At 37.9% G+C, this 24992-nt stretch overlaps 1 protein-coding gene across 1 annotated transcript; it reads left to right on the top strand.

The window, feature by feature from the left end:
* The first annotated feature begins 29 nt into the window (after positions 1-29).
* On the top strand, positions 30-18674 carry slc9a8 (solute carrier family 9 member 8). The gene is made up of 16 exons (XM_053317065.1): positions 30-352; positions 1056-1237; positions 2589-2669; positions 3837-3895; positions 8296-8379; positions 8977-9078; positions 9323-9357; positions 11384-11527; positions 13426-13567; positions 13659-13764; positions 13879-13995; positions 14088-14170; positions 14289-14400; positions 15516-15736; positions 16481-16627; positions 17400-18674. The coding sequence occupies exons 1-16, from the start codon at positions 30-32 to the stop codon at positions 17511-17513; spliced, it is 2052 nt and encodes a 683-aa protein (XP_053173040.1). The 3' UTR covers positions 17514-18674.
* The last annotated feature ends 6318 nt before the right edge of the window (positions 18675-24992 follow it).

Below are 24992 nucleotides of genomic sequence, written 5' to 3'. Positions count from 1 at the left end.
CAGCAACTTAACCAGGAAGTGGAGTAGTGATGTCAACACATACATGGAGCTGTCGCCATGGAACTGTCAGTGATTTTTTATCACAAAACGTCAGTTTCGGATTTAATCACGCTTGTTTGAGAATGAAAGGCGTTAGCTGCAAAGTTTTGCTGCTGTCCTTTTTGCTGTTATTTGTAAATCCGTGTGTGTCAGAGCGAGTTGAAAACGAAAAGTCGTTGGACCTGCTTGTGAGTGATGACGACGGAGGGAACGTGAAGTATAAGGATATTACTCCGGCTGATAATCAGTTAAATCATCATCAAGAAGATGGACTCCATTTACACGACCAACAGAAAGACGGACAGTCCGTCAGGTTTGAGCAAATATAACGTTATATTGATTTCAATACTCTTTCTTTGGAGTAACTTAGCCCTGTTTAGCTAGCTAGCTAGCACTCAGAATATCACTAAACATGTTTCCAATATAATATAATCGGTTAATCTGTGTAAAAATATCTTAATTTACATTAATTGTTGATCTTCATTTTCAATACAGAAGAAATCATTGTATATATTTGTTTTTTATTGGAGTACAAACTCCTATAATAATTGAATTAGTGGGTGGGTTTCTAAATATGAATACAAATAAAGTATAGTGACTTTTTAAGGGCTCCTCAGCAGCTTAATGTAAAAGTGAATGCAAAAGCAGAATTTCAAATAGCACAACATTAAACAGATGAGGTGATTAAATGCATTTTAAGGGACTACATTGCCTTGACATCTTAAAAAACCTTCCCTAATCACATTCAAATACATACATGCATCATACATAATAATAGTAAATGTGACTGAGGATTTAATTCTGTAACATATACAGGATATGTAATAGCTGGTTATGAAATGTGAGGTACCCCTGCTCAACAACAATGGCACAGTATTGTTCAACAGAGTTTTAAAAATGTCATGATGTGAATTCTTTAATTTGTGATCTATCTAGAGCACAATCTGTTTATGTATCTCTCGATCTACTGATTTGCCTCACAGAAACATGCTTTCTTCCTGACTGTCTCCTTGCAGCAAGTCCAATGACACTGATAACTATATCAATGAGACCCTCCACTCCACAAAACCAACTGTTAAGCCGACAACCCCAGCACCTCCAACTGCTAAGCCCATTCTTCCTGTGCAGACGGGGGTCAAAGCCCAAGAAGAAGAGCAGTCCAGCGGATTGACCATATTCTTTAGCCTGCTGGTTATTGGTTAGTAGTCTCACTGTTACTGTCTATCTGACTCTCATTTCTGTCTCATTCTGTGTTAAATCTTCTACTATCAGCATAGACCTTTCACACACCTTCCAGGCAGAAAGTAGTGTCCCTCTGAGCACATGGGATAACAAGGAATAAATAAATGAATCCACAATGGGAAATATGAGCAAACAACATAACTTAGACCTCATACAGTAAATTATGGAGGAAAATGTACAGCCACTTAAGTGTTTCATTAAATCATATGTGTGGATAGTGATTCAGGATGAAGGAAGTGGATAACAGAAAGGATGTGGTCTCACATTACTACGTGTAAAGCCATGAAGTGCTTCTTTAGACACACAAAGTGCACATTATGCACTTTAGTTTACTGCAGTTTAAATCACATGCTTACCACTGTGAGGATTCAGTCCAAGGAAATAGCATAAATCATGCATACCGTTACCAATTAAACTCATTCATTTAATTTTGAAACTTGAAAAAAACATTTCAGTGTAATAAACATTTTAATCATTTGATTTAAATCATCGTGTTTTCTAAAGTTAATAACAACTTAACAGTGGTTTGACTGAAGAGGGTATGGTTCTATAATTGAGAGTCCACCTCAGGATACACTGCATGCAACTGCACATTAAATAGCACTTCCCGGAAACCTTATTAACACTATGTACTATTTCCCTTTAGTGAGTGTCTGTGCTTGAATTAGGCCTGAGTTTACTACTCCCTTATGACAAAACAAACCAGCTCTGATGAACTGACCTTTGCTCATTTCAGTATTGCATAAACTGTGTCTCATGATAGATAATCTAATTTGCTGCACTGAATTTTTACCCTATGTATAAATTGCCATTTACTTGACTGTGGCCCTAGGGTTTGTCATCATAATTATGCTAATATGCATACACACTGATTAAGCACATTGATACATGGTTTCCGATGGTACTGTCACAAGCACATTGCATGTTTTATTTATGGTACAGCACTGAATGTTTTATGTCAAACAACTGATTTCTGGCCATATTTACTGTATGTCAAGCAATTGTATTTGCATTACATATTTTTATAGTTAGACTAGCATGATGATTCAAGTGTGAGTTGCATCTATTATGATTTGCAGTGAGAGAAAATCAGATTAGAGTTGGTGATATGTTTTCCATGGACATCTCCGTCGGATCCAGTCTATTGTAGGTTATAGTGAAGGACAGCAGCCAGAAAGAAGATCTTAACACTGTATGATGTGGTGGCTATTTTTGGGGTGATATGAGTTGGTGTGACATGATGGTCTGGACGTGGATGTATTTGTCCTGAATATCCATTCTGTGGTTTTTCCTCTCTCCCACCCCAGGTATCTGCATCATATTGGTGCACCTGCTTTTTAAGTTCAAGCTGCATTTTCTTCCAGAGAGTGTTGCTGTCGTGTCGCTTGGTGAGTACTTTGTATGTGACCTGTTGCTCTACACTGTCTTTTTATTTAAGAGTTCTTGTTTGAGGAAAACAGGAAACTAATGTGGAAAACTTATTTGAGAGTTTGCCAAAACCCTCTTTTTTTTAAGGGCATGTGTGAGTAATTCAATTGAGCTCTAGCCAAAATACCTGTTCCCGTGATTTACATATTTACTCGTCCTCTCTTCCCTTTGGATGCTCTCATAAACATGTTGTGTGTCATAGTAAATTCCTAATATTTTTACTCTCAGTAAAACCACAGTCAACATTTAGACATTTGCAAGGCTATTGCACAAACATATTTTTACTCTTAGTCATATCATTATCTTTTAGGATTGTTTAAGAAGAAAAGAATAATCAAATGATTTTATTGGCAGCCTTACCCAAGATGTAGGGAGTGCCTTATTTCGTCACCTTTTTCCAGAGATAATGTTTACTTATGTGAGGTCACTTCAGGTTAATACAGCTTCCTCCAATGCCCTCCAATGTCTCCCTCTACACATTTTTGTGCAGTTCCACTCATTCAAACTCAGTGACACACATCTACGGTATGTTGACCCTGAGGGCCTTTTCCTCTTACATCCACTGCATGTCACATATGAGATGGAGCTTGTCTCAGTGTTTTGTGCAGGACTCTGCCGAGGAGAGATAACACTTTGCTTACAAATCAGGAAGAGTTGCCTTTCCTTCCTCATCCCTTCCGCACTCTCATCTACTCATTATCTGCCTTCCTCTTTATGATCCCTTTCCATCTGCTCCTATATATGGGGTCTCACTAAATGCTTTGATGCTTTTGCTTAACTTCTTTTTTCCATTTTATTCCTCTCTCTCCGCTGTTTTCTTCCCTTTACACATCATTGTGTTTCCTTCTCACTCTTTTAATTAATGTGTTTTGCTGGGCTGTGTAACAAGAAAGACAAGGCCCAAGGGAACTTTCTCAAAGACAAAACTAAGACAATAGACTTTTTAAGCTGTTTGTTCCATAAATTATGGTGGACATTTGCAAAGCACATATGTGTTTTAACCACAGAAATAGCATTTTGCCTCAGGTTAACAGTCTCTCACTCTGCATTCTTGTTGTATTGAAATTTTGATATAGTAAAATATTTAAATAGTGGTATTGTTTTTCATGTCTCCTTGCTCTTTCCAGGCATTCTCATGGGAGGCTTCATCAAGATCATTGAATTTCAGGAATTGGCCAACTGGAAGGTATGTTTGACTCCTTGTTACCACCCTGCTCCACAACGCCTTCTCATGTGGTTTGGTTTTAATTTGTTTAACATTAAGCAAAACAATCACATTCCTCCACTCACATGCAAACAAAATATACAAACATTTTGTACAAGTCTGCTTCGTGTGGATATTGCTCCTCATTCATTGTAACCCCTTTTGAATTTTGGAGTTAAAGTTAAGTTTGTTACAAATGCATCAACAAGAGCTACACCCAAAACATTCTTGATATTAACTGAGGACAAGGACAAATACCAGCCTTGTTAAAAATATCCTGCATCAAGCAGAGTATACTATATAACCACTTTCCCTTGTTCTAGCATAATGGAATTTATCGCACACCACATATTCCCTGGGCCCCCGCCCCCCAACCCATCCCATCCCAACCCAATAAACATCTGCCATCTTCGTGCTGTAGTTTTTCATTTCTGAGCAGCCACTCATTTCCTGTTAGCTGTTTTTGTCACAAATTTCATCTCTCCTGTTCCACTCTGTTACCTATCCATGGTGACAAACACTGCTCTTTGCTTGCTGTCTTTTCCTCTGTGTCCCTATGAGCCCTCATTTTTATTCTCTTGGTTCTCACAGCCTTTAATTAACATTCCTTGTCCTTTGCCAGTGAGAGAGAGAGAGAGCGGGAGAGAGGGAGGGAGAAAGGGAGAGAGAGAGATGCAGAATAAGGGGGAGGGCGGAAAAGAGGACAGGTTGTGTCAATGTTTCATACACACAGGGGCCCATTGTTTTTTAGCCTGGGGGCCCCAGGGTGTTGCTGAGTCATCTGCCCCAGTAACCAGAGCCCGTGGAGCCCCTTTTTTCTCCTTTTGCCACTGTGTGTGAACCTCCAGACTGCTATCTCTGTGTATGAGTGTAACTTCAGACCTCTGTATAGGCTTTGGTTTCATAACCTACTATCATTGTACTGTACAGCTGCATAAAACCTGTCTGAGTAAAGTGTAACAAAGTTTTACTGTGATGTGCAGCAGTTTCACTGCATGCACATGGATATGTTTAAGTGGTTTATAGAGCCTTGAAGACTTCAAAAGACCCAGGCCATGATGCAAACCCATTATGTCTGACCTATTTGTTTTTGAGAGAGTCCCAAAGAGTAGGATGCACCATGAAACCTGTTCAGTGAGTCACACAGCCAGTGGCAAATTCTTTCTGTCACCATCATTTTTTTTCAGCAGCAAGTCTTTTGAAATTGTGCATACGGTGCATTTACTTAAAGGCCCATGTTTTACCATTACACTTAATGGAAGTCATCTACTTACAATTAGAGGCTCTCTCTTTGTTTCTTTCTTAGTCACGTTTGCAGGTTTGAACTGGATGCAGATTCGTGCTTGTAGCTACCTTTAACAATGGTGTTATCTCCTCCCAACTAGCATGTTTCTAAAGATGGCCCACTTGGCTAATCTAGCAGGCCTCCAGGACTGCCCTGCATACCACCAAGGGTGGACAAAACCCTCAGGCAGCAGCATCCTGTCATCACTGGCTGTGCCTTTGCCTTTCGCCACCAATCTGATTTATTTTCTTTTTGCTATCAACCGTTCTATCGCCAGTTATCTTCCTACAATCTAGCCTATGAAAAGAAGCTTCTCCCTTATGTGCTTTTCTGATACTGTTCAGTGCTTTTCCTTTTCTCTCATCTGCCCATCTCTCCCCTGTGCTCTGACACAGATTGAAGAAGGAATAGCATGATGCTACATAGTAATATGCTTGCAGCAATATTAGGCAAAGCACAGAGAGCGGTACATAGGCGAATATATTTGCATCTACAGTGTACTCCAGATAATAATTTTGCGCTCATCATTTTTCCTCAGTGGCTACAGTGGTGTGTTTTAAGCCCCAAAGGGCAGTGCATCCTTTTAATAGATCTCTCCCACGCCGTGGAGAGAGAGCGACACAGGGAGAGCACTTTTAATTGTGGTTTCAGGGGCCTTTTTCCCATGTGGTGATGTCACTGTGTGTCAAAGCTGAGCCTCCAGGGAGCCTGTACTCCAAACGAAGGTCTCTCCATCATTCCTGCGCATATTCTTCTGTTTTCTCCCGACCCTCTTTTAACTGTGCTCCCTTCATCTTTGACATTCATCTTTTCTCATTTAGTTTAAACTCTGAACACTTCCCCTGAGTGTGTTACATAGTGTGTCCATCCTGTGCTCTCTGATTTTATCTGTCCTTCTCTTACAACATATAGTTTTCTGTTGTCTATCTATCAATATCTCTGCCATCACATTATCCTTTCTTTATAGACTTTCTTCCTGTTTTCAGGAGCAGGGCAATCTGTTGTATATCTGTCTGTCTGTATATCTATATCTATATCTGTATCTATATCTATCTATAAGCAAAGCACAATAGGTCATCTTTGAACAACAAGTGTTGCTGTAGTCTTGACCCCTAACCTAAGTGCTAGTTTTTAGACATCTGCATATTTAAGGTTGTGTTGTGTGTATGCGTTGCCTGGGTTTGCTTGTTCAATTGCTCCAGCAGACATTCTTATAATATGTGGCAGTGAAACATGTAAACACATGCTTGCACGAGTATAGCTGTAGATGTCAGATTGCAGTGCATGCATCATATCTTCTTAATATTCATTCCTGACCTTTCTTCTCTGAAGGGTAGAGCTCTGCCCTAGATAAATGTCAAGGAAAAGTTGTAACCTGGACGCATTTCTTCTTAGGGCTGCTTTTCCTACCATTTGAATGCATAATGAGACTAAGTACGCAAGAGCATAACCTTTTACAGCATACATCCTCTATGGGCTACCCCTATGCTTGACCTACTTTTAAGAGCTTGTAGTCAGAAATATGTAGGTTGGTGTCATAAAATTTATCATAAACGTCAAAGTTAACATCTTGACAGCCAAAACTGATAAATTAAACAATGTGCTGGTATTGTCATGTCATTTGCCAATAATATCAAACCCTTGTGGCTTAGTCCTCAATAATTGGTTATATGGGAAAGAATAGATAATAAAATTATTTTTGTTCTTGTCAAGAAAGTAAATCATGCTCTTGGTAAACTGTATATAAATCATTTCTCTGCAGTTTTTTACAAAAAATAAATAGTTCTAGGGAAACCCACATCAGATGTGGAAGTAATTGTCATCCTCCATCTGTTTGTGTGGTTGTTGGGGTTGAGGTTAGCAGGCTATCCAGACTGGCTCCCATAATACAATGAGAAAGATTGTTGGAGTAAATACGGGCCTGCCCTCTTTGATCTTTCTGACTGAGAACTGACACTGTAATGTCAGCCACAGCCCAGAAATAGATATTCCCTATGAACATTCACTAATGCATACCATATATTGACTTTTACATTACTGACATAGATTATGCACAGAACACACACACACACACACACACACACACTGTCTTCTACAAGAACACATGGTGCATCATGCACAGCCACATTGGCAGCCAAAGCGTAATGCATGGGCACATGCTGCCTACGCCTGATCTGGGCTGGCCCATTTAGCTGAGAAGCAACAATGATTTCATTATATCGCTGAAATAATCAGAGAGCTAAGGTCACTGGGATACTGTTTGTGTGTGCGTGTGTGTTTGACTCAGATTTTAAAAAAAGCATATGTAGTTACTCACATGTCTTTTTACAGCATGTGCATAAGTCTGTCAGTAGCCATGTTTGAATGCAAGCTTGAATCAGCAGCCCGACGAACACCTTACGTGAGTGTGTGTGTGTGTGTTTGTCATCCTGAAGTAAACATCCAAATGTGTTTTGTCAGATGAAGGGCTGTTTCTAACAGCTCAGGCATGGCCTCCCTCTTCACCCTTTCCCCCCATCCATGACTAAGTATTAAGTCAGCTGATGATCACTGAACCGACTTGCAACAGTCAGATGAAGGGTAGGGAATTTGTTGAGGATTGCATAATAACCACAAGCACATTTTTACCACTCAGTGACACACACATAATATGAATATAATGGTGCTGATTAACATTAGGAATTGTGTCTGGATTAAATATAATTTGTAGGCTCATTCAAGATGACAAAACATGTATAGCAATCCAGTCAACTAACAAATCACTGTGAAACTAAGTCACTGAATGTTTCCTGTTCACTGTATTTTATGAGCTCTTACTATTCCTTTATTGTTTTTATTTATTATTATATTGTATGTGATTACATTGTATTTTAATAACTGTGCAGCACTTTGGTTCAACTGAGGTTGTTTTTAAATGTGCTTTATAAATAAACTTAACTTGACTTGACCTGACTTGACTTATAGGCTACATTCCGCTCAAATTTTGTGATTTGTAAAAGTACTCCCAGCTTCACACCATTTGCACTTTGCATTTTTCCCTGTATGTATTACTATGTGTGGATTGTATGTGACTTTAGCCTCTGTCTCTCTTTAAAAGGAGGAGGAAATGTTCCGACCCAACATGTTCTTCCTTTTGCTCCTGCCGCCCATCATCTTTGAATCTGGATACTCTTTACATAAGGTACGGCAGAATGCATGCATAGAGCTGAAGTTACACAGCTCAAGATCTTTGTGAATGTGATGCACTTGAAGGTAAAAGTATAAACTAGCACATACATTAAATATTACACATGTGCAAACCAAGAATCATCTGGTAAAAATGTTTTTTAATTAGCAGGCCCTTGCCGTAGTTTGCTTACTGTATGCCTCAGACAGGCTATAACATGAAAGCATGAAGTCATAAGCACCTCTGCTTTGTTTTTCCTGTTTCCCTGAATTAAGTTGTTTTTGTATTGTGCTTTTTATGTGTTCTAGTCTATATTATCATTTGACATGCACTATTGTCATATATTACTATAACTAATGTTTAAAATAAATCAACAAATGCAAAGGCGACTTGCACATTTTAATGATCTGACACTATTTGCTAAAATCTCAAATGGGTTTAAAAAGGCAACCGTCGTAAGATACGTTATGTTCCATTACTCACAGTGGAATGCCAACTATTTTCACCCTATTTTTCATTTTAATGCTTGCAAAATGTTACATAACACTATGTAACTTACAATGTCATGCTACTAAGATTATGAATACTTAAGCTGTCTCTGTCTATGTTCAGGGTAACTTCTTCCAGAACATTGGATCCATCACCCTTTTTGCTGTGATTGGCACGGCCATCTCTGCCTTCATAGTCGGAGGAGGTATTTATTTCCTGGGGCAGGTGAGGATTGCAGTAGTATTTTTCAACAAGTCTGGTAAAGCCAGGGCTTGTTCAGAGAAAGAATCTGTGCTTATTTATGATGAAATATTTTCTGGGTGTTCCTCTTTGGCAAGTAATTGGAAATACCAGTATTACTTTCATCATTGTTCAGCATATTTCCAAATATCTTTGTTGCAACTCTTAATAACGGATTTGTCTTGGTCTTGACCTTAGTTTCTTTTATTTTCTTTTCTTTTTTTTTCAGGCCGATGTAATCTATAAGATGTCCATGACTGATAGGTGAGTGTTAGTCTTTCATCCTAATTAACATTAGTATGTTTCTTGCATCCATGTATTAAAATTAGAAGGATTCTGCCCAAAACCTGTAGGGATTTTATTTTCTGTACTTGTAGATTCTTCACATAAAAAATACTGGATATTTTACATTTATATATTTTATTTATATTACAGTATATATTTATATTTTACAGTAGTATTTCATGGTGGTACTACCCCATCACCTTCAGACTACTGTAAAGCCTCCAGAAACTTCTAAGTATGTCTCTTCAACTTTTCAAAAAACAAATCTGGACTCATCTTTGCTCCAGAACTAAGTTACCTTTTATAGCTAAGGTCTTAGAAAAAGTGGTTGTTAAGCATCTCACTGCTGTCTCAGATGAGCACAACATTTTCAACAAGTTTCTGTCTGTTGCAGTCAACAAAAACAGCTCTTTTCAGAGACACAAATGATCTGTTAATCCAGAGTGATGTAGGAGAGTTTTCTGTATTGAGACTGTTAGATCTCAGTGCTGCTGTTGATCCTCAGGCCCCCGTATATTGATTGAGAGGCTCAGGCAGTTGGTAGGTATCTCTGGATCAGCTTTGGATTGTTTTTTCTCCTACCTGTTGGACAAGACCTTCTCAGTTACAGTTCCTAGTCCGTTGCCATTTATATTGTACTTGCTTCCATTCGTGTAGATAATAAATAATTTTAAAGTTATCTCCATCCAATGTTATGCAGTGGTCCAAAATAATGCTCCTGACCAAGTCCCCAAGAAGGTCTCATGTAACAACATTCCTGATGTCTTTACACTGGCTTCCCATCAATTTCAGAATCCAGTTCAAGATTCTTGTAATCATGTTGAGAGCCTTGCATGGTCAGACACCTGTCTACATTAAAGAGCTACTGTAGCCATGTGGTATCAGTAGGAATCTGACGTCCTGGGATTAGGGTTTGTTGGTTGCAAGGCTGAAGACAAAAGGAGACTGTGCTCTCTCCTTTCACTTAAAATCTGTGGACACTGTGAACATGTTTAAAAAGCAGTGCAAGACCAAAGTTGGTTACACTTATTTTTGTTTAATTAGTTTTGTTTATTTCTGTTTGTAGTTGAAAGTCTACATTTAATATCTGTTGCTGTTGTTGTTGTTTTTATTATGAAACACTTTGTCAAGTCTGCTCTGGAAAAATGCATATAAATAAACTTATTGTTATCTCTTAGCAAGTTCCAGACTGTAAGATAATCCAGATACTGGAGATAACTGACACACAAGTAGGCTGGCACTCCACACCCAAATGTTTTCTTAAGAGAAGCCTGGGGTTATTATTGTGCATCCTTGTTGTTGGTACACTTTCAATTTTGTGTCCTGCAATCAGCCAGGGCTTTTTTCCTATTCATTTCCTTTAGCAAAGAGTATATGTTTTCAGACCCATTTGTTTGTGTGTTAGTTTGCAGGGTATCTCAAAAACTGCTGAACAGATTTTAATGACATTTGGGGGGAATTCAGGACACAAGACAGTGATTAGAATTGATAAGATTTTGGTCGGAAAAGTCCCACAGTGTGTCCATTTAATCTCTTTTTTTCCTTCAACTTCTTGGTCCAGCACATACTAACTCCACCCAACCATTTCCCCCTGAGATTCTGCAGCATTTTATTTATTTTTCTTTCAAAACAGCATTTTAACTAGTCTAGTGAGCAAAATGAATGATTCAAAATTAAAGTGCTTTAAAAGAGCTCAATCATAAGCACATGAAAAGTGAAATATTTTTAACCTGGATTTAATATTCACCTTTGGGACTGATTTCAGTTCTGTTGGTAGCGTTTTCAGCTTCGTGCAGCATAACAGCTAAATGCTGCTTCTCCATGTTTAGTTTGCCTCAGACATTTAGACATAAACATGGTTTTGGCAATGCTCTTTATGCTCTTTTTGGCTTTTGGTATATTTTTAAGTACATTTTGTATATTCATCCAAGTAGAAGTGTCTTTTTTTGACCACTATTTAAATGTTACCCTCCACTCAATGTCACTCCCTTCTACCCTGCTGTAGCTTTGCCTTTGGCTCGTTGATCTCAGCTGTGGACCCTGTCGCTACCATCGCCATCTTTAACGCTCTCAATGTGGACCCAGTTCTCAACATGTTGGTGTTTGGTGAGAGCATCCTCAATGACGCCGTCTCTATTGTCCTTACCAAGTAAGTCTATGTCCACTCCCTCATGGTGTGTTTACTCTCTTGGACACACATTTGCACATAACATTTGGCCGTGTATGATGTTTACACAGCTTTTCACTAAAGTAACTCAGGAGATGATATGTGATGTTATGAAAGGCTCAGCTATAGAGTGTCACACACACAGACACACTCTTAAAGTTATAGATACATGCAAACATAATGTCATTTGTGCAAGAAAGCTGAGACACATCTTATTTGATAGCACTATCTATCTATAGACAGGCTGTTTTATTTATTTATATATATGTGTGTATATATATATATATATTAATTTTTTTTTAAATGTTATCTTATCATTTGCTGCTGCGAGGACTTATATTACCATCAGGGTTCAATAAACTTACCTGGTGCAGTAAACCAAGCAAACAATGTTACAGTTTGCTAGTATCATAAATGTCAGCTGAGTGACAGTCAGGCATCTTCCAACCTTTGAACTGCACTGTGACAGGAAGGGTGTACGTAGGAGAATAAAACCAGTGACCTATTTTATGGGTTTTTTACTTTAAGCATGCAGTGTGTGGTAAAGTGTACTGGTTTCAAAAGCAGAGGATGTGGGTACAGTGTCATCAAATTCTCCTGAATGTAATGTCCAATAGCAGTTACTTAAAATGGCGATCTTATGAATCTGTTGCAGATTCTACAGTTGCCGATTGTATCTGAGTCAAACCAGAAAATCAGCTTTTCAGTAATGAGAGCAAAAAAGTCCCCTTTCTTTTAGACTTTTGTCTCCCCATGTGTTTCAGTGGTAGTCTATTCAGAGTATCCCAAATATTGCTTATCAAGATTGTCAACATACAACACAACAACAAAATCTTGACAGACAAGTATGACGGGAACTAGGGAGTTGGCAGGATTCCAGTGTTTGTACTGTTCATAGGACTGTCATCCTATCCACTGTCTCTGTACTCACTTTATGCTTCCTTATCTCTCCTACTCACAACCAGCTAAATGTGCAAAGTGATCTCAAGTGTCTGCATGCACCCGTAGAGTAAATGAATGCATGAATAATAGATAAGTTGAACAGCCCTGGCAGTTTCCTTGTTGTTAGCACCTCATTGCTTGTCTTTCTTAGAATACTACTTTACAGTTTGGCCCAGTCTTTCATTACCGCCATGCAGCTAATGCCTTTGCCTGGGAGCTTGTTAATAATCGTTGAAATAAGATTATTAAGTACACTGTGTTGTCGGCTGTTTGTCTGGGTAACTGTAATTATGAAAACAATTTAAATAGTATGTGTCACAACTACAAAGCATCCAAAATGATATTTTTCAGATGCAAACGTGATAATAAAACTTTTTCGCACAATCAAATATAAGTTTTAAGAGAACATTAAGTGGCAGACTTTGGTAGTTGACTGCAATGACAGCTGTATTTGATGAGGAAACATCATAGATGTTGTAGAGTACCCACCACAGCATTTATTTGTCATTATAGCTTATTGTTGCTTTATTGCTTTGGTTCCAGATATGTATAAAGTGCTCTTAAAGATGTAATCAAACCTACATTTGACACTGAAAACGCTTTATTGTGATTCAGATAGTATCCAACTATATTCTCTGTTTGGCAAAATGTCACGATGAATTCCTTTTAAATTACTACTCCTGCTAAGTCATTGAATGGTTGATATGATACAGCTCACTTCTGTTTAGCAAAAGGTGCCTTTTGTTGGTGGGGATACAAACTTTGTATTCACTCAGATCCAAACACGCTCAGACTCAAAGTTTACTGGGGGTCAATGCAGGTTCAATGGTGGAGTGTCTTCGCCCTCTAGTGTCAGATGGTGTTATTGCAATACAGAAAGCCTAAGTGATATTGTGACTTTATTAGTAACTGTCCTCTTTTTTTCTTTGGTCTTTCAGCACAGCAGAGGGTTTCTTTTCCCGCTCAGACAACTCAATGGTAACAGGCTGGGAAACTTTTGTGCAAGCGTTGGGGTATTTCCTCAAAATGTTTTTTGGTTCTGCTGCCCTGGGAACCCTCACTGGACTCATCTCAGCTCTTGTATCCAGCCATTGTGTGTGTTCATGTGATTTAATTTCCCTGTGTTAACTTTAATTCTTACAGCATTTACATTCCTTAACTCACTGACCAGTTTCTTAAACACTTTGACTTGAGGAAGACACCTTCACTGGAGTTTGGCATGATGATCATCTTTGCGTACCTTCCCTATGGCCTGGCAGAGGGCATCAAACTGTCTGGTAGGTGTACATTTGCACCTGACTGACAAAAACGTTATATGTATAATTGGGGTTTTGGGTTTTTTTTTTCACCATGCTGACCTCCACATCCCACCTGTTTTTCTCCACCTACAGGAATTATGTCCATCCTGTTTGCAGGAATTGTGATGTCCCACTACACCCATCACAACTTGTCTCCTGTCACACAGATCCTCATGCAGCAGACCCTGCGCACCATGGCCTTCATGTGTGGTCAGTAAATTCCCTCTTATCCACCCAATTTCCCGTCTGTTTTGATGTAACATGAGGTGTCCTGAACACTATTGTTTAACTTTCCTCCTCAGAGACATGCGTGTTTGCTTTCCTTGGTCTCTCCATCTTCAGCTTCCCTCATAACTTTGAAATATCTTTCGTCATCTGGTGCATTGTAAGTGCTTTTGTGTTTGTAAAAATGTTATTTGAATACTGATGCCAGTTTAACTTATTCCTGATTTTTTCTGGTCGTGCCCGCCATTGTCAATGTGACGTCTGTTTTCTCTCTGCAGGTCCTTGTTCTTCTCGGCCGTGCCGTGAACATCTTCCCTCTGTCATTCTTACTCAACTTTTTCAGAGACCACAAGATCACACCCAAGATGATGTTCATCATGTGGTTTAGTGGTGAGACAACACAGTGTGTTACAAACAAAGACAGGGTGTTGGCTCTTAAAGGTGTATTGGCTGTCATTCCCTGACATACTGTGAAGTGTGTTGGTGCAAGGAATGAAATGAAATGACAATGTACAAGAAATTACAGAGGATGCAAGTTGATAGTGGGTTGTTTAGGGCCTCGATTTGCGTAGACCCCCCCCCCCCCCCCCCCCTCCATAAAAGAAACCTCATACAAATACAGACAAGGCACATCTCAGACACACCATCTGCACATATGGAAGAGAGAACAACACACAAACAAGGGAAAGACAGAGACAGGAAGTGAGGGGGAGTCTCCTAGAGGATAAAGATCCAGATTCAAAGCATCTAGAAATGAGGCCTCGATAGCCAAGGGATGTAGAGCAGGACAGCCAATGGTCCGGTCAAGCCTGAGGAGAAAACAGGAAAGAGAGGGAGGACAACTAGGCACACTGCTAGGATGCTTGTGTGCCTGTGGAACAACAATCAGAGAGAAATGTAATGGTTCACAGAAAGTTTACAGTAATCTTGTGGCAAGAAAGACATGGACTTGGTAATGTTTCCTAAATTCATTGAGACTGGCTGCCAGGAGGTTTATGGTAACCGGTACAAGGGCCTGAAGTTATCAAACAATTCACAACGAATTTGAATTGAAGGCAAAAAGATTAGTTTTAAGTTAGATTACTTTTAGTTTAGAAAGGACTCAGCCGGGTCTGTTTGATGTCAGCAGAAAGATTATTTCAGACAAAGGGGGCCTGACAGGATGGGACATGGCCATTTACAGTTACATAGATCATCAGAAACAAATTAAAGTCAGATCTAACGTGGACAGGAAGTCAATGAAGGGAAGCCAAAATTGGTTTAATAAGATCAAATTTTTACTTGTTTTGTTTCCGTCTGAATAGTTTTATCAGCATGTAGCAACAAAAGTGCAAGTAGAAAATCAGATCCACGTTCCTTGGTGCTGCTACACATGAGCACTACACCACACCTTTGAATTCATTTATAAACCCCATCACCAAAGATATAATATTTATAATTTTTTAATTTTGTATGAGGATAGGACATACATAGCCGTCTGACTGTTTCCTTCCTCCATCCGTTAGGTTTGCGAGGTGCTATCCCCTATGCTTTGAGCCTTCATTTGGGCCTAGAACCCATTGAAAAGCGTCAGCTAATCGGTACCACCACCATCATCATCGTGCTCTTTACCATCCTCCTCATGGGGGGCGGGACCATGCCACTCATCCGCATCATGGACATTGAGGAGAGCCAGTCACGTCGGAAGAGCAAGAAAGACATCAATCTCAGCAAGACACAGAAAATGGTAATAGCTGAATCACTTTGATTTCACTTAGATCTGCACACACACACACACACACACACACACACACACACACACACACACACACACACACACACACACACACACACACACACACACACAGAGTTTATTGGCTGTGTCATCCTCTCATCTACTATCAGACTCTTACTGTTCTCTTCAGAGAGAAGAACATCAAAGGGTCGATTGTGGGTGGCATGAAGGACACTAGATCAGCAAGGAGCAAACTACTCTCATCACACACTTACCAGCACAAATAAACCCTAACTCCTGGCATTGATGCATTTTCCCAGACGCATCAAAATACAAATATTTCAGCTGACTCAGTTAGCTCCAGCTCTAGATAATGGGTCACTCTTTTGAAATACATCCTACTATCCTTACCTGAGGTCATTGCTTGCTTATGGTGGTGTGTTTGATTGTGTTGTATGCACAGTACTTCCATGTTTGATGTCTTCTGAAGCTTAGTGTTACACCCTTGGATACCAGCAACTAAATCTTTCGACACTCAATTTTTCATATTGGTCTCATGTCCTCTGTGGTATAATTTCCTCTCTTGCTTTTTTTTTTTACATCCCTCATCTTTGTTCGCACTATGAGCGCTGTCATCGCTGTCCTGTTAACTTTTTTCCCCCTGGACTCATCTTCCTCTCCATCATTTTCACCTCTGCCTCATTTTTTGGCACCTCTGCTTGAATATCTTTCTATCTGTTTATCTTTTCTCTGTAGGGTAATACTATTGAGTCGGAGCACCTATCGGAGCTGACAGAGGAGGAGTATGAGGCTCACATATATCAGAGACAGGATCTTAAGGGCTTTATGTGGCTTGATGCGAAGTACCTTAACCCCTTCTTCACTCGGAGGCTCACACAAGAGGTAAGGGCGAGTGAGAGACAGAAATCTTTTTGTGTCAGCTGGCCAGTCACATGATATCATCTACAGTCACATGATATCACCTACAGTCACTTTAACATAATTCACTGTTTTCAAAGCATATTGGTTTGCACTCAATTTGTGTGTCTAATATCCTGTTTTTGTATACTGTATGCATACACGTTTGTGCATGTGATGCAAGTTTGCAGGCTAGAGTATAAACAGGAAAGGAGTAGGCAGACTTTTGTCTCACAGGAAAACAAGCCTGCAGTAAATAGCAATTGGATTTGATTTGAAGCTCATAGTTATGTGTTTGGAATCTCAGATGTGTTGATTCAGTTTTCCCATGATTTAGTTTTTAGTTTTGCAAATACAGCAATTATCTTCTCAAGTGGCTTTTAGTAATTTATGTTTATTCTGTCCAAAGAGAAACATAGTGCCTGTTGTTAATTAGCTCTACAACACCCCCTTGTGTAGCAGGCTCTATGAATTGTGATAAAAAGTACAAAATTATGTAATTTGACAAATTGGAAAGTTTCAAGCTCTGCCAAAGTGAAACTTAATAAGATATTTGATGTCAAGTTTATATTTTAAGTCAAAACCTCTTAACAAGAGCATCAAGAAATTCGCCGAATTGGATTTTTCTGCAGGGCTGTTGTATTGTAAGATGTGTTATTTTGTCCTCCACTCTGTCCGCTCATGTGAATATTCCTCTTTTTAAGTTCCCTCTCACATGTGTGCTGATGACGTTCTGTATGTAATGTGTGTCTGACAGGACCTTTTACATGGCCGGATCCAGATGAAGACCCTAACCAACAAGTGGTATGAAGAAGTTCGCCAGGGTCCCTCAGGCTCTGAGGATGATGAGGATGAAGCGGAACTTCTGTGAACTGAAAACAAACACTTTCAGTCCATAAGAAAACAATGAACAGGCATTATGCGTCCTGGACTGAGGGAGAGTGTGTGTGTGTGTGTGTGTGAGCGAGAGAGAGAGAGAGAGAGAGAGAAAGACAGGGAGAGTGAGAGTGAGAGAAGACAAGCCCTCTTTTCATTGTCAGTCACATGCATTTGTGTGTTCACCTGTCGCTAAGTTTATGTGACAGAAGAGTCTCAGTCAGTGCAGGCTCTGTTGGTATGTGTCAAATCATAGAGGAACCTCAGAACAACTGGATGAAGGAAAAACAAATATGTGAAAAATGATGTTCCTCCATATGAATGCCATATTATTACTACCTAAAGAAAAGAAAAGAACCTTTCCCATGTGTGTTCATTTGTAAATGTTTGATCTGAAGGGAAGCTGTGAGGGAAATTTTCTATGTAAATCAATACTAGAGCACCTTTTCACGTTTGTCTTGTTCATGGCTGTGTGGACTAGTTTTATTTTGTTTCAGGGGAATGATGCATCAAAATGTCGCTAAAGGCTCTATTTTAAAAGTGGAAACTGTAAAGAGCCTTGAACTGTTGAATTAGATTTCTCCACATTGTATACATCCCCACTGATGATTCAAAGTTAATGCATTAAAAACACATGTACATATTTAATGAAGATAAAATACAAAAAGTGATGCATGACCTATCACTCCACCTTCCAGCTACGAGGCAACAAAGAGATATTCAGGAGAGTGTTAAAACTAGTGAAACATGCGGGGCAAAACTTCTAACTTTCAAAACATTAAACACCTAGCTTACAGGTGAGTAATAACGGTCCAGAAAATTGGGAATTGCTTTTATCTCTGAGAATGTCTACGGTTTTGCTCGCAGAAATGTTTTGTGTTTATTTTCATTCCCTGGCCAGGATCCTGCAACTTCACTGTGTATAAGATAGAACTTGGAAATGTTGCTTTTGTGATTTTCACTATGGATTTTTTAATGGAAATAGGCACCAATGAATGTGTGGTTAACTGGGAATAACGTCTGGTGAATGTCTATGTATTTTTTCTATTTATTTATCAAATGTTTATGTGCTGTTTTTGGGATAAAGGCTTTTATACGAGCTCTATGAGCACTGTGGGATTCTAAAGAAATTCTATAATAAATCATATATATCCTATATGTTGTATCGACTACTGTGTTTGTCTTTTGCTAATTTCCGTAAATTAATTGTGTAAAACTTTAAATAGGTCCTACTTTGTATGATCTCTGTGGAAGAGACAGTAGTATATGTTTCGGATCTGGGTCCTGCAGTCTTTGAAAACCAGTTCCAACATTGATGACTTTTAAGAGGAATTGAAGATGGATTTTAAACCAGTACATGAATTACTGTAATATGGTTTTTGCCTTAGCTAAGTTAGAAGTGTACTGGAATAGTGTTAGTGAAGAAGAACTGAAGAAAGACTCTTTATGAAGGTACTTGGACCTTAAAGTCTGCCAAACTACATAAAAGCACTGAAGTATGGAGATTAATAGTGCAGGTGTTTTGTGGTATGGGTAAAAATGTATTAACATGCCTCTTATGTAAAAATATACTTCCATCACCAATGAAAAATGTGCATAATTTTCACAAAAATAATGCTACCTTCAAAACCTCATATTTAAAATGAATGACTTAAGACTTTAAAATATATATGGGACAACATTCTCATATTTCAATTACAATGGGACATAGTACATATAAGCATTTAAGTATGGAGAGAAAATACTAAAATAATAAGAAATACATGGCAGGTATATTGTGGTATGAAAAAGTATATTTAATACAATTGTCAGTACCTCCTTCAACACCTCAGGTATCTTTAATATTCATGACTGATGACTTAAAAAGATATTTGAGACAACATTTCCATATTTCAATAATTAATTAATTGATAATGACATGTCACTGGAGTTCCCTGTCACTAGTCATTTCATAAGCAGCATGTGCTAATTAGTCCTTAGATTTGGAAGTGGAATATTATAATGTGTGCTGCTTGGCCAAGACAGGTAGTCCAACCAGTCCTCAGTATAATTAGAATATATGAAAAGGTTAATGTGTGGTCTTGCTGGGGACAATATCCTGTTAACCTGGAGGCAAAGCTCATATATCCAACCATAAGGAACACCAGACTAATGAGCCCTTGAAACATCTCATGGGATCTCATTAGGCATATTGATGAGGAGATGACAGTGTTAAATTAGAGTCTAAGTCGTAGTCCAATTAATGTTGGCTCTACATTGGATCAGGGCAGACAAAGTCTATGTAAGATGAGTAGACTCTAATACATGCTTTTCCACTTTGGAAGTCATGAAAACATTTTAATCAATTAATCAATTAATTGAAAAATTCAGTCGCTTCCACTACAGACTGTGTCATATCGCCAATTCTAACCAGGTCATACTGGTGAGACATCATTCTCTAAAAACAGTGTGTGTACCTCACTGTTTGAATACATGAAGAGACTTTAACTTTAAATATTATTTAGCTTTTACTTTAGTTTACAATGCACTTTGTCTTAAATATGTGCAATAATTTGACTAGATTACAGGCTATTCAAAGACTATATTCAAAGAGTGAATTTGCCTTATTACAATTTTGTAATGAGAGTTTACAGCCAGTAGAGGGGGACTAAAACCACAGCATTGCTCCATAAAAAAAATAATACCACATAACAGTGAATGATAGTGTTACATTATTTGCACACTTATTATTTACTATCAGTACCTAGAAACGCTCCACTGCATATAGTACTTAACTACACTGAAACTGGTTGTACTATCTGAACTCAGCACACTGTATATAGAGAACTGATGAAAGTACATTATTTTTTCAGCTCGGCTTTCATTCACTTTGAGCTCTGAAAAACACAGAAATGTTATTTCATGTAAGTTTGTATGTAGTAGTTTGTCAAACAATACACATACACCTTGGACACATTTTTCCAAAAATGTTTCTGGAGCTCCTAATAAGATGGTAGTACAACAATGATGTACAAAAAACATATTTTTTCATCAATAATTTGGATATTTTGTTGTATGATCATATATGTAAACATAATCTCCAAACACATATTCTTTTTTCTACTAAAGACAAATTGCAGTACAGTAGCAGTATAGATATTTCTTGTTTGTGGAATGTAAAAAGTCTCGTATGATCTATCCATTGTCCATCACCTGAGCCAAATCATCTACACCTGGAGAGAACAAGTCACACCACAACATATCATATCTTTGTTTACAATTTACAGTGTTTCTTTTTTTTTTAGATTAGCTGAAAGATTAAGGAACACTCAGCAAGTGAATACAACCTGACACCCTGCCAAATAGCAAATGAAAACACATCTGTTCAATAAATGACAGAATGCAATTACCATGCTACAGCAGTTTGCACAGGTGAGAAATTAACATTCAGTAAAGAGGTCACCTTTAAAAGTTAAAGGTCCCCTCCAGACATCTTTTGAAGTTGTATATAAAATAATCTAGTTTGATTAATAATTTGTGTCTGATATGATTCAAAAGCAGTTAAATTATCTTAAAATCATTAAAAACACATCCTACCTCTATATCTATATGTAAATATATTTTGCTTTCAGCAGATGAATGTGAAAACAGCCTTCCTGTGTCAAACATTTTTGAGTGCTGATGGACTTTAGATGTGCTTTTTCTTCTTGTTCCTACAGTTAAATGTTTGAGCTTCATTGTGCAGAATGATGTACAGTATGTGCAGAGTATAGAGATTTATAGATTTATATATTTTTGGATTCTGGAGATTTGAATGAGTTCATGTCATTTTAAAGATTTTAACAAGAAAATTTAACTGTGTTTGAAGAAACACATTATTTGACTGAGAAAACTGAGATGAAGGGATTGAATGCCATCTAACATAGTGCAGACATTTAAATTTAATTTAGCTGAAGTTAAAAATTTGGCCCAACATCAACACTTTGCATGTGGCAACAAGGGATTGTCATGCCCTAATTCTAGTTCAGTCACAAGGGGAACTCACTATTTGTTTAAAGAGAAAGCTGCAAGAGATCTGTCAGACTGTGAGTCTCTGAGGGATGTTTGCTGTGCACTGTATTGCTCTACAGTACAATGTACATAAAGTTAGTTCAAAGCTGATATCTGACAGATGGGTCTGAAAACATCCCTTTATACAAATACTTAAATACATAGACAAGACATATTTACAATAGTCTGTGTTCATGGTGAAAGACAGAGGAAGACGTATGTGGGTTTGTGTGAGTGATGTATCAACATCTAAAAGTAACTGTAACCAAATAGCCTGTAACTCTACACCTCAAAGCAAATACAGAAACCAGTTCTGGCAGTGGCTTTCATTAACAAACAAAGAAGAAGTAATATCCTGGCCTAATAATCTGACTGAAGTGCCATTTTGCCTCATGTCATTCATTCTGTTTGAATTGTCAAATCAAAGGAGTGATGATTCAGAGGTCTGAAAATCTTACTTTAACTAAGTGAACTTGGATCACTTCTATGGACCAAATCAGTTTTCTCCACAAAAAAAAGAAAACAAAAACTCATAGAACACCATATCTCAGTTTTGAAAATGCAAGCAGGCAGACAATCTTGAAGAGTCAGCATTAAGCTTACTGTATTATATCAGTTGTCAAATGACATTGAGGAAAATAGAGGCAGGATTTGAGCATGCATATCTTATTGTGTATGAGTGAGCCCTGCACTGAACTCACCACATCCACACACACATGCATTTATATGCCATTTATATTTTTTATATAGCAGGCATGGGAGGCCACGGGTGTGAAAGACTTCACTTCTCCTGATTTCAGTCCACTGAGTTGCCATGGTAACTGACTTGAGGTCAGTGATAAGTTTTGTTTGAGTCACTTACCCTGGAGGCACGGGAGCATTTCAGTACAATGGTTTGTTTAGGGAGCTGTTTCAAGATGGTTTGTTTGGTGTAATCTGAAGCTGTCTGAAATATATAGAAAGGCAGTGCCAGTAAAATTCCTAATGAGGGCTCATTCTAGAAGATTGTCTGATGTTTAACAGTATTGTGAATATCATATGTAATGACCAGTTATTGGTCACCAGCTTGCATATAATGTTATTTCAATTCCACATTCACACAATTAAATTTGATATGAAATGATCAGTTTATACACTGTTTTATAAATCAGATCTCAAAATATATAGAGAAACTTGATCAAATCCTAACATTATTCACTTCCAAAGTGATCACATCTATCAGAACTCTCATGCTTTTCAATTTCATGTAAAGCCAAATCCTTTTTCTGGTTTCTTTCTTTTTCATTTTCATTGTGTATGTTTATAGTCTGTGTATCTCTTGGTCATTCGACTTTCTTTTCCGGAATGAGTATTGAAAAACAAAAAATGAGTGGTTATGTGATTTTTGTTTTAAAATACAAAAGATTAACGGATGAGCAGAAATTTGATAAATGGTTTTAATTTTCTTTTCACATTTAGAATAATACAAAAATAAACAATTTCAGGATCTGGGCTGAAGGTCTACTTTGTTATTTTAATTTGACTAGTCTAGTCAGAGTATGTTTTATTTTGACAGGTAAGATTAGTGCACCCAGGAAGGTTTTTAACTGTGTTTTCAGCTGCAGTGTGTCAGTGGGTTAAAAAGGGTGTTTTGTTTTGTGTGGTCATGATTTGGCGCCACCTGCAGGTGTTCTCTTTGATAGTTACATATGGCGGTCTGTCAGACCATTACGGCAGTTAAACTACTTTCCCCGACAAGGGCAGGATTTTTTTTTTTTTTTAAATTGATCTTTATTGTGTTCATGCCTTGATGACAACATCCAGTCTCATAATATGAGAAAATGGATCATTTTTTATTTCTGATTGCCAGTTTAATTTTTTATTATTATAAATAGTAAAAGAAGATCGTACCATTTTTAAAATTTTTGCTCAACGCTTTTTGTCCAGGAAAAAAAACAACTTGTATTTCAATTTAATCTTTTGTATTTTAAAATGAAACTCAAACGAGCACTAATTTTTTTGTTTTTCAATACTCCTCTTTTCAATACTCCAGAAAAGAAAATATTTAAATCATTAATGCAATGTGCAAATATGAATTGAGTTAGCTGGAGACACTTCTGAAATGTTCCTTTTTAATACATTTATAAATGTATAGATTATAGATTATTTTAAATTACCTCTTTTTCTTCTACTTTCTAAACTTACCACATCTTTCATGTTTATTTGTCATTAACTTCTGAAAATAATGTGGTAGACAAATAATAGAAAGTTCAGTTTTAATTACATGAAAGGATAATATGTATTTTTCTATGCTTATGGGGTGGGTTGCTAGCAGGGGTTTAGTGAGGGTTGTAGTAAGTGCTTTGTGGAGGTTTGACATGCTGTTGTCACACAAATATTCCCAAACACAATTGAGATTAATGTTACGGATGGACAAGTACAAGTACCCAGGATAGTGTCACAGTTATAGAGTTTGCTTCAGAGGAGTGCCGAGTGAATGTCCTAAGAGGATCAGTAGGGTGCTAGCTAGCACAGCCAGGGAGCTGTGATGACCAAAGGAGAACTCCTGTCTTACTCAATTGGCAATTGAGCCCCCAGAGATATGTAGAGATATTTGGATTTATATACCGATGCAGACGTACAGTAGCCTAAGGGCTACTGTATATACAACACCAAAGTGCTCCTTTTTCAATGCACTTGCTTAAAAAATATATAATGTATAGCCTGACAGCAGCAGCAGCAGCAGCAAGGTCAATGCTTTATCCACATCTACTGCTTGAGGGAAAACATCAAATACACACATGAAACATTTTCAGATACTACATATTCAGCCTTCAGGCTACAAAAGCATCTAGAGGTCTTTAACAAATTCAACACAGTGGGTCTTTCTGATTAGTCAGTCTTCACCCTGTGATGTAAGAGATGCATGCTGGGTAAACCACCTGGTAGCTAAAGGTGTTTTACCATGTCTGCATACATGATTACAACTATACATAATCTCTTATTTAAATCAATAGTTTACAAACAATATAAAATGTTGTATTTAATTCCATCAGTGTTTGTTTAATACAGAAGGTCAGAAGCATTAGAACACTAAGACAGATGGAGCGCTTTAGATACAGTAAATTTCCAGATAACTGAGTAAGAGAAAAGTTGGTTAGTTCTACTTTGTAGCTTCTCACATTTACACCTTACTCTCATCTTTTATCAAACGTTTGCCTGCAGGCAGGTCTGTGATAACATTGGGTCCCAGAGGTTCAACTGCAGCAGCTTTATAGGTTCAAGCTAGACCTAACACAATGCAGTGTGGAATAACTAGATATCGTTTTCCTCTTGATGTCAAAGTTTTTCTGGTATTAAAGCATATATATTTTTCACTATCCTGGGCCATTAAAATTGTTTTTAATTTTCTGATATTTTCTGAACAGTGAGGAAACACATTTAGACGTTTTAATGTAGATTTTGG

This window comes from Scomber japonicus, chromosome 4, assembly GCF_027409825.1.
Source record: "Scomber japonicus isolate fScoJap1 chromosome 4, fScoJap1.pri, whole genome shotgun sequence".
In the NCBI taxonomy this organism is placed as follows: Eukaryota; Metazoa; Chordata; class Actinopteri; order Scombriformes; family Scombridae; genus Scomber; species Scomber japonicus.
The sequence above is the reverse complement of the archived record's forward strand: the minus strand, read 5'-3'. Positions and strand labels throughout refer to the sequence as shown.

Coding starts and splice junctions, on each gene's coding strand:
- slc9a8 (XM_053317065.1), top strand. CDS start 30: ATGTCAACACATACATGGAGCTGTCGCCATGGAACTGTCAGTGATTTT. Junction 13,996..14,087: donor CACCATGGCCTTCATGTGTG/GTCAGTAAATTC, acceptor TTTCCTCCTCAG/AGACATGCGTGTTTGCTTTC. Junction 15,737..16,480: donor TCAGCAAGACACAGAAAATG/GTAATAGCTGAA, acceptor TTTTCTCTGTAG/GGTAATACTATTGAGTCGGA.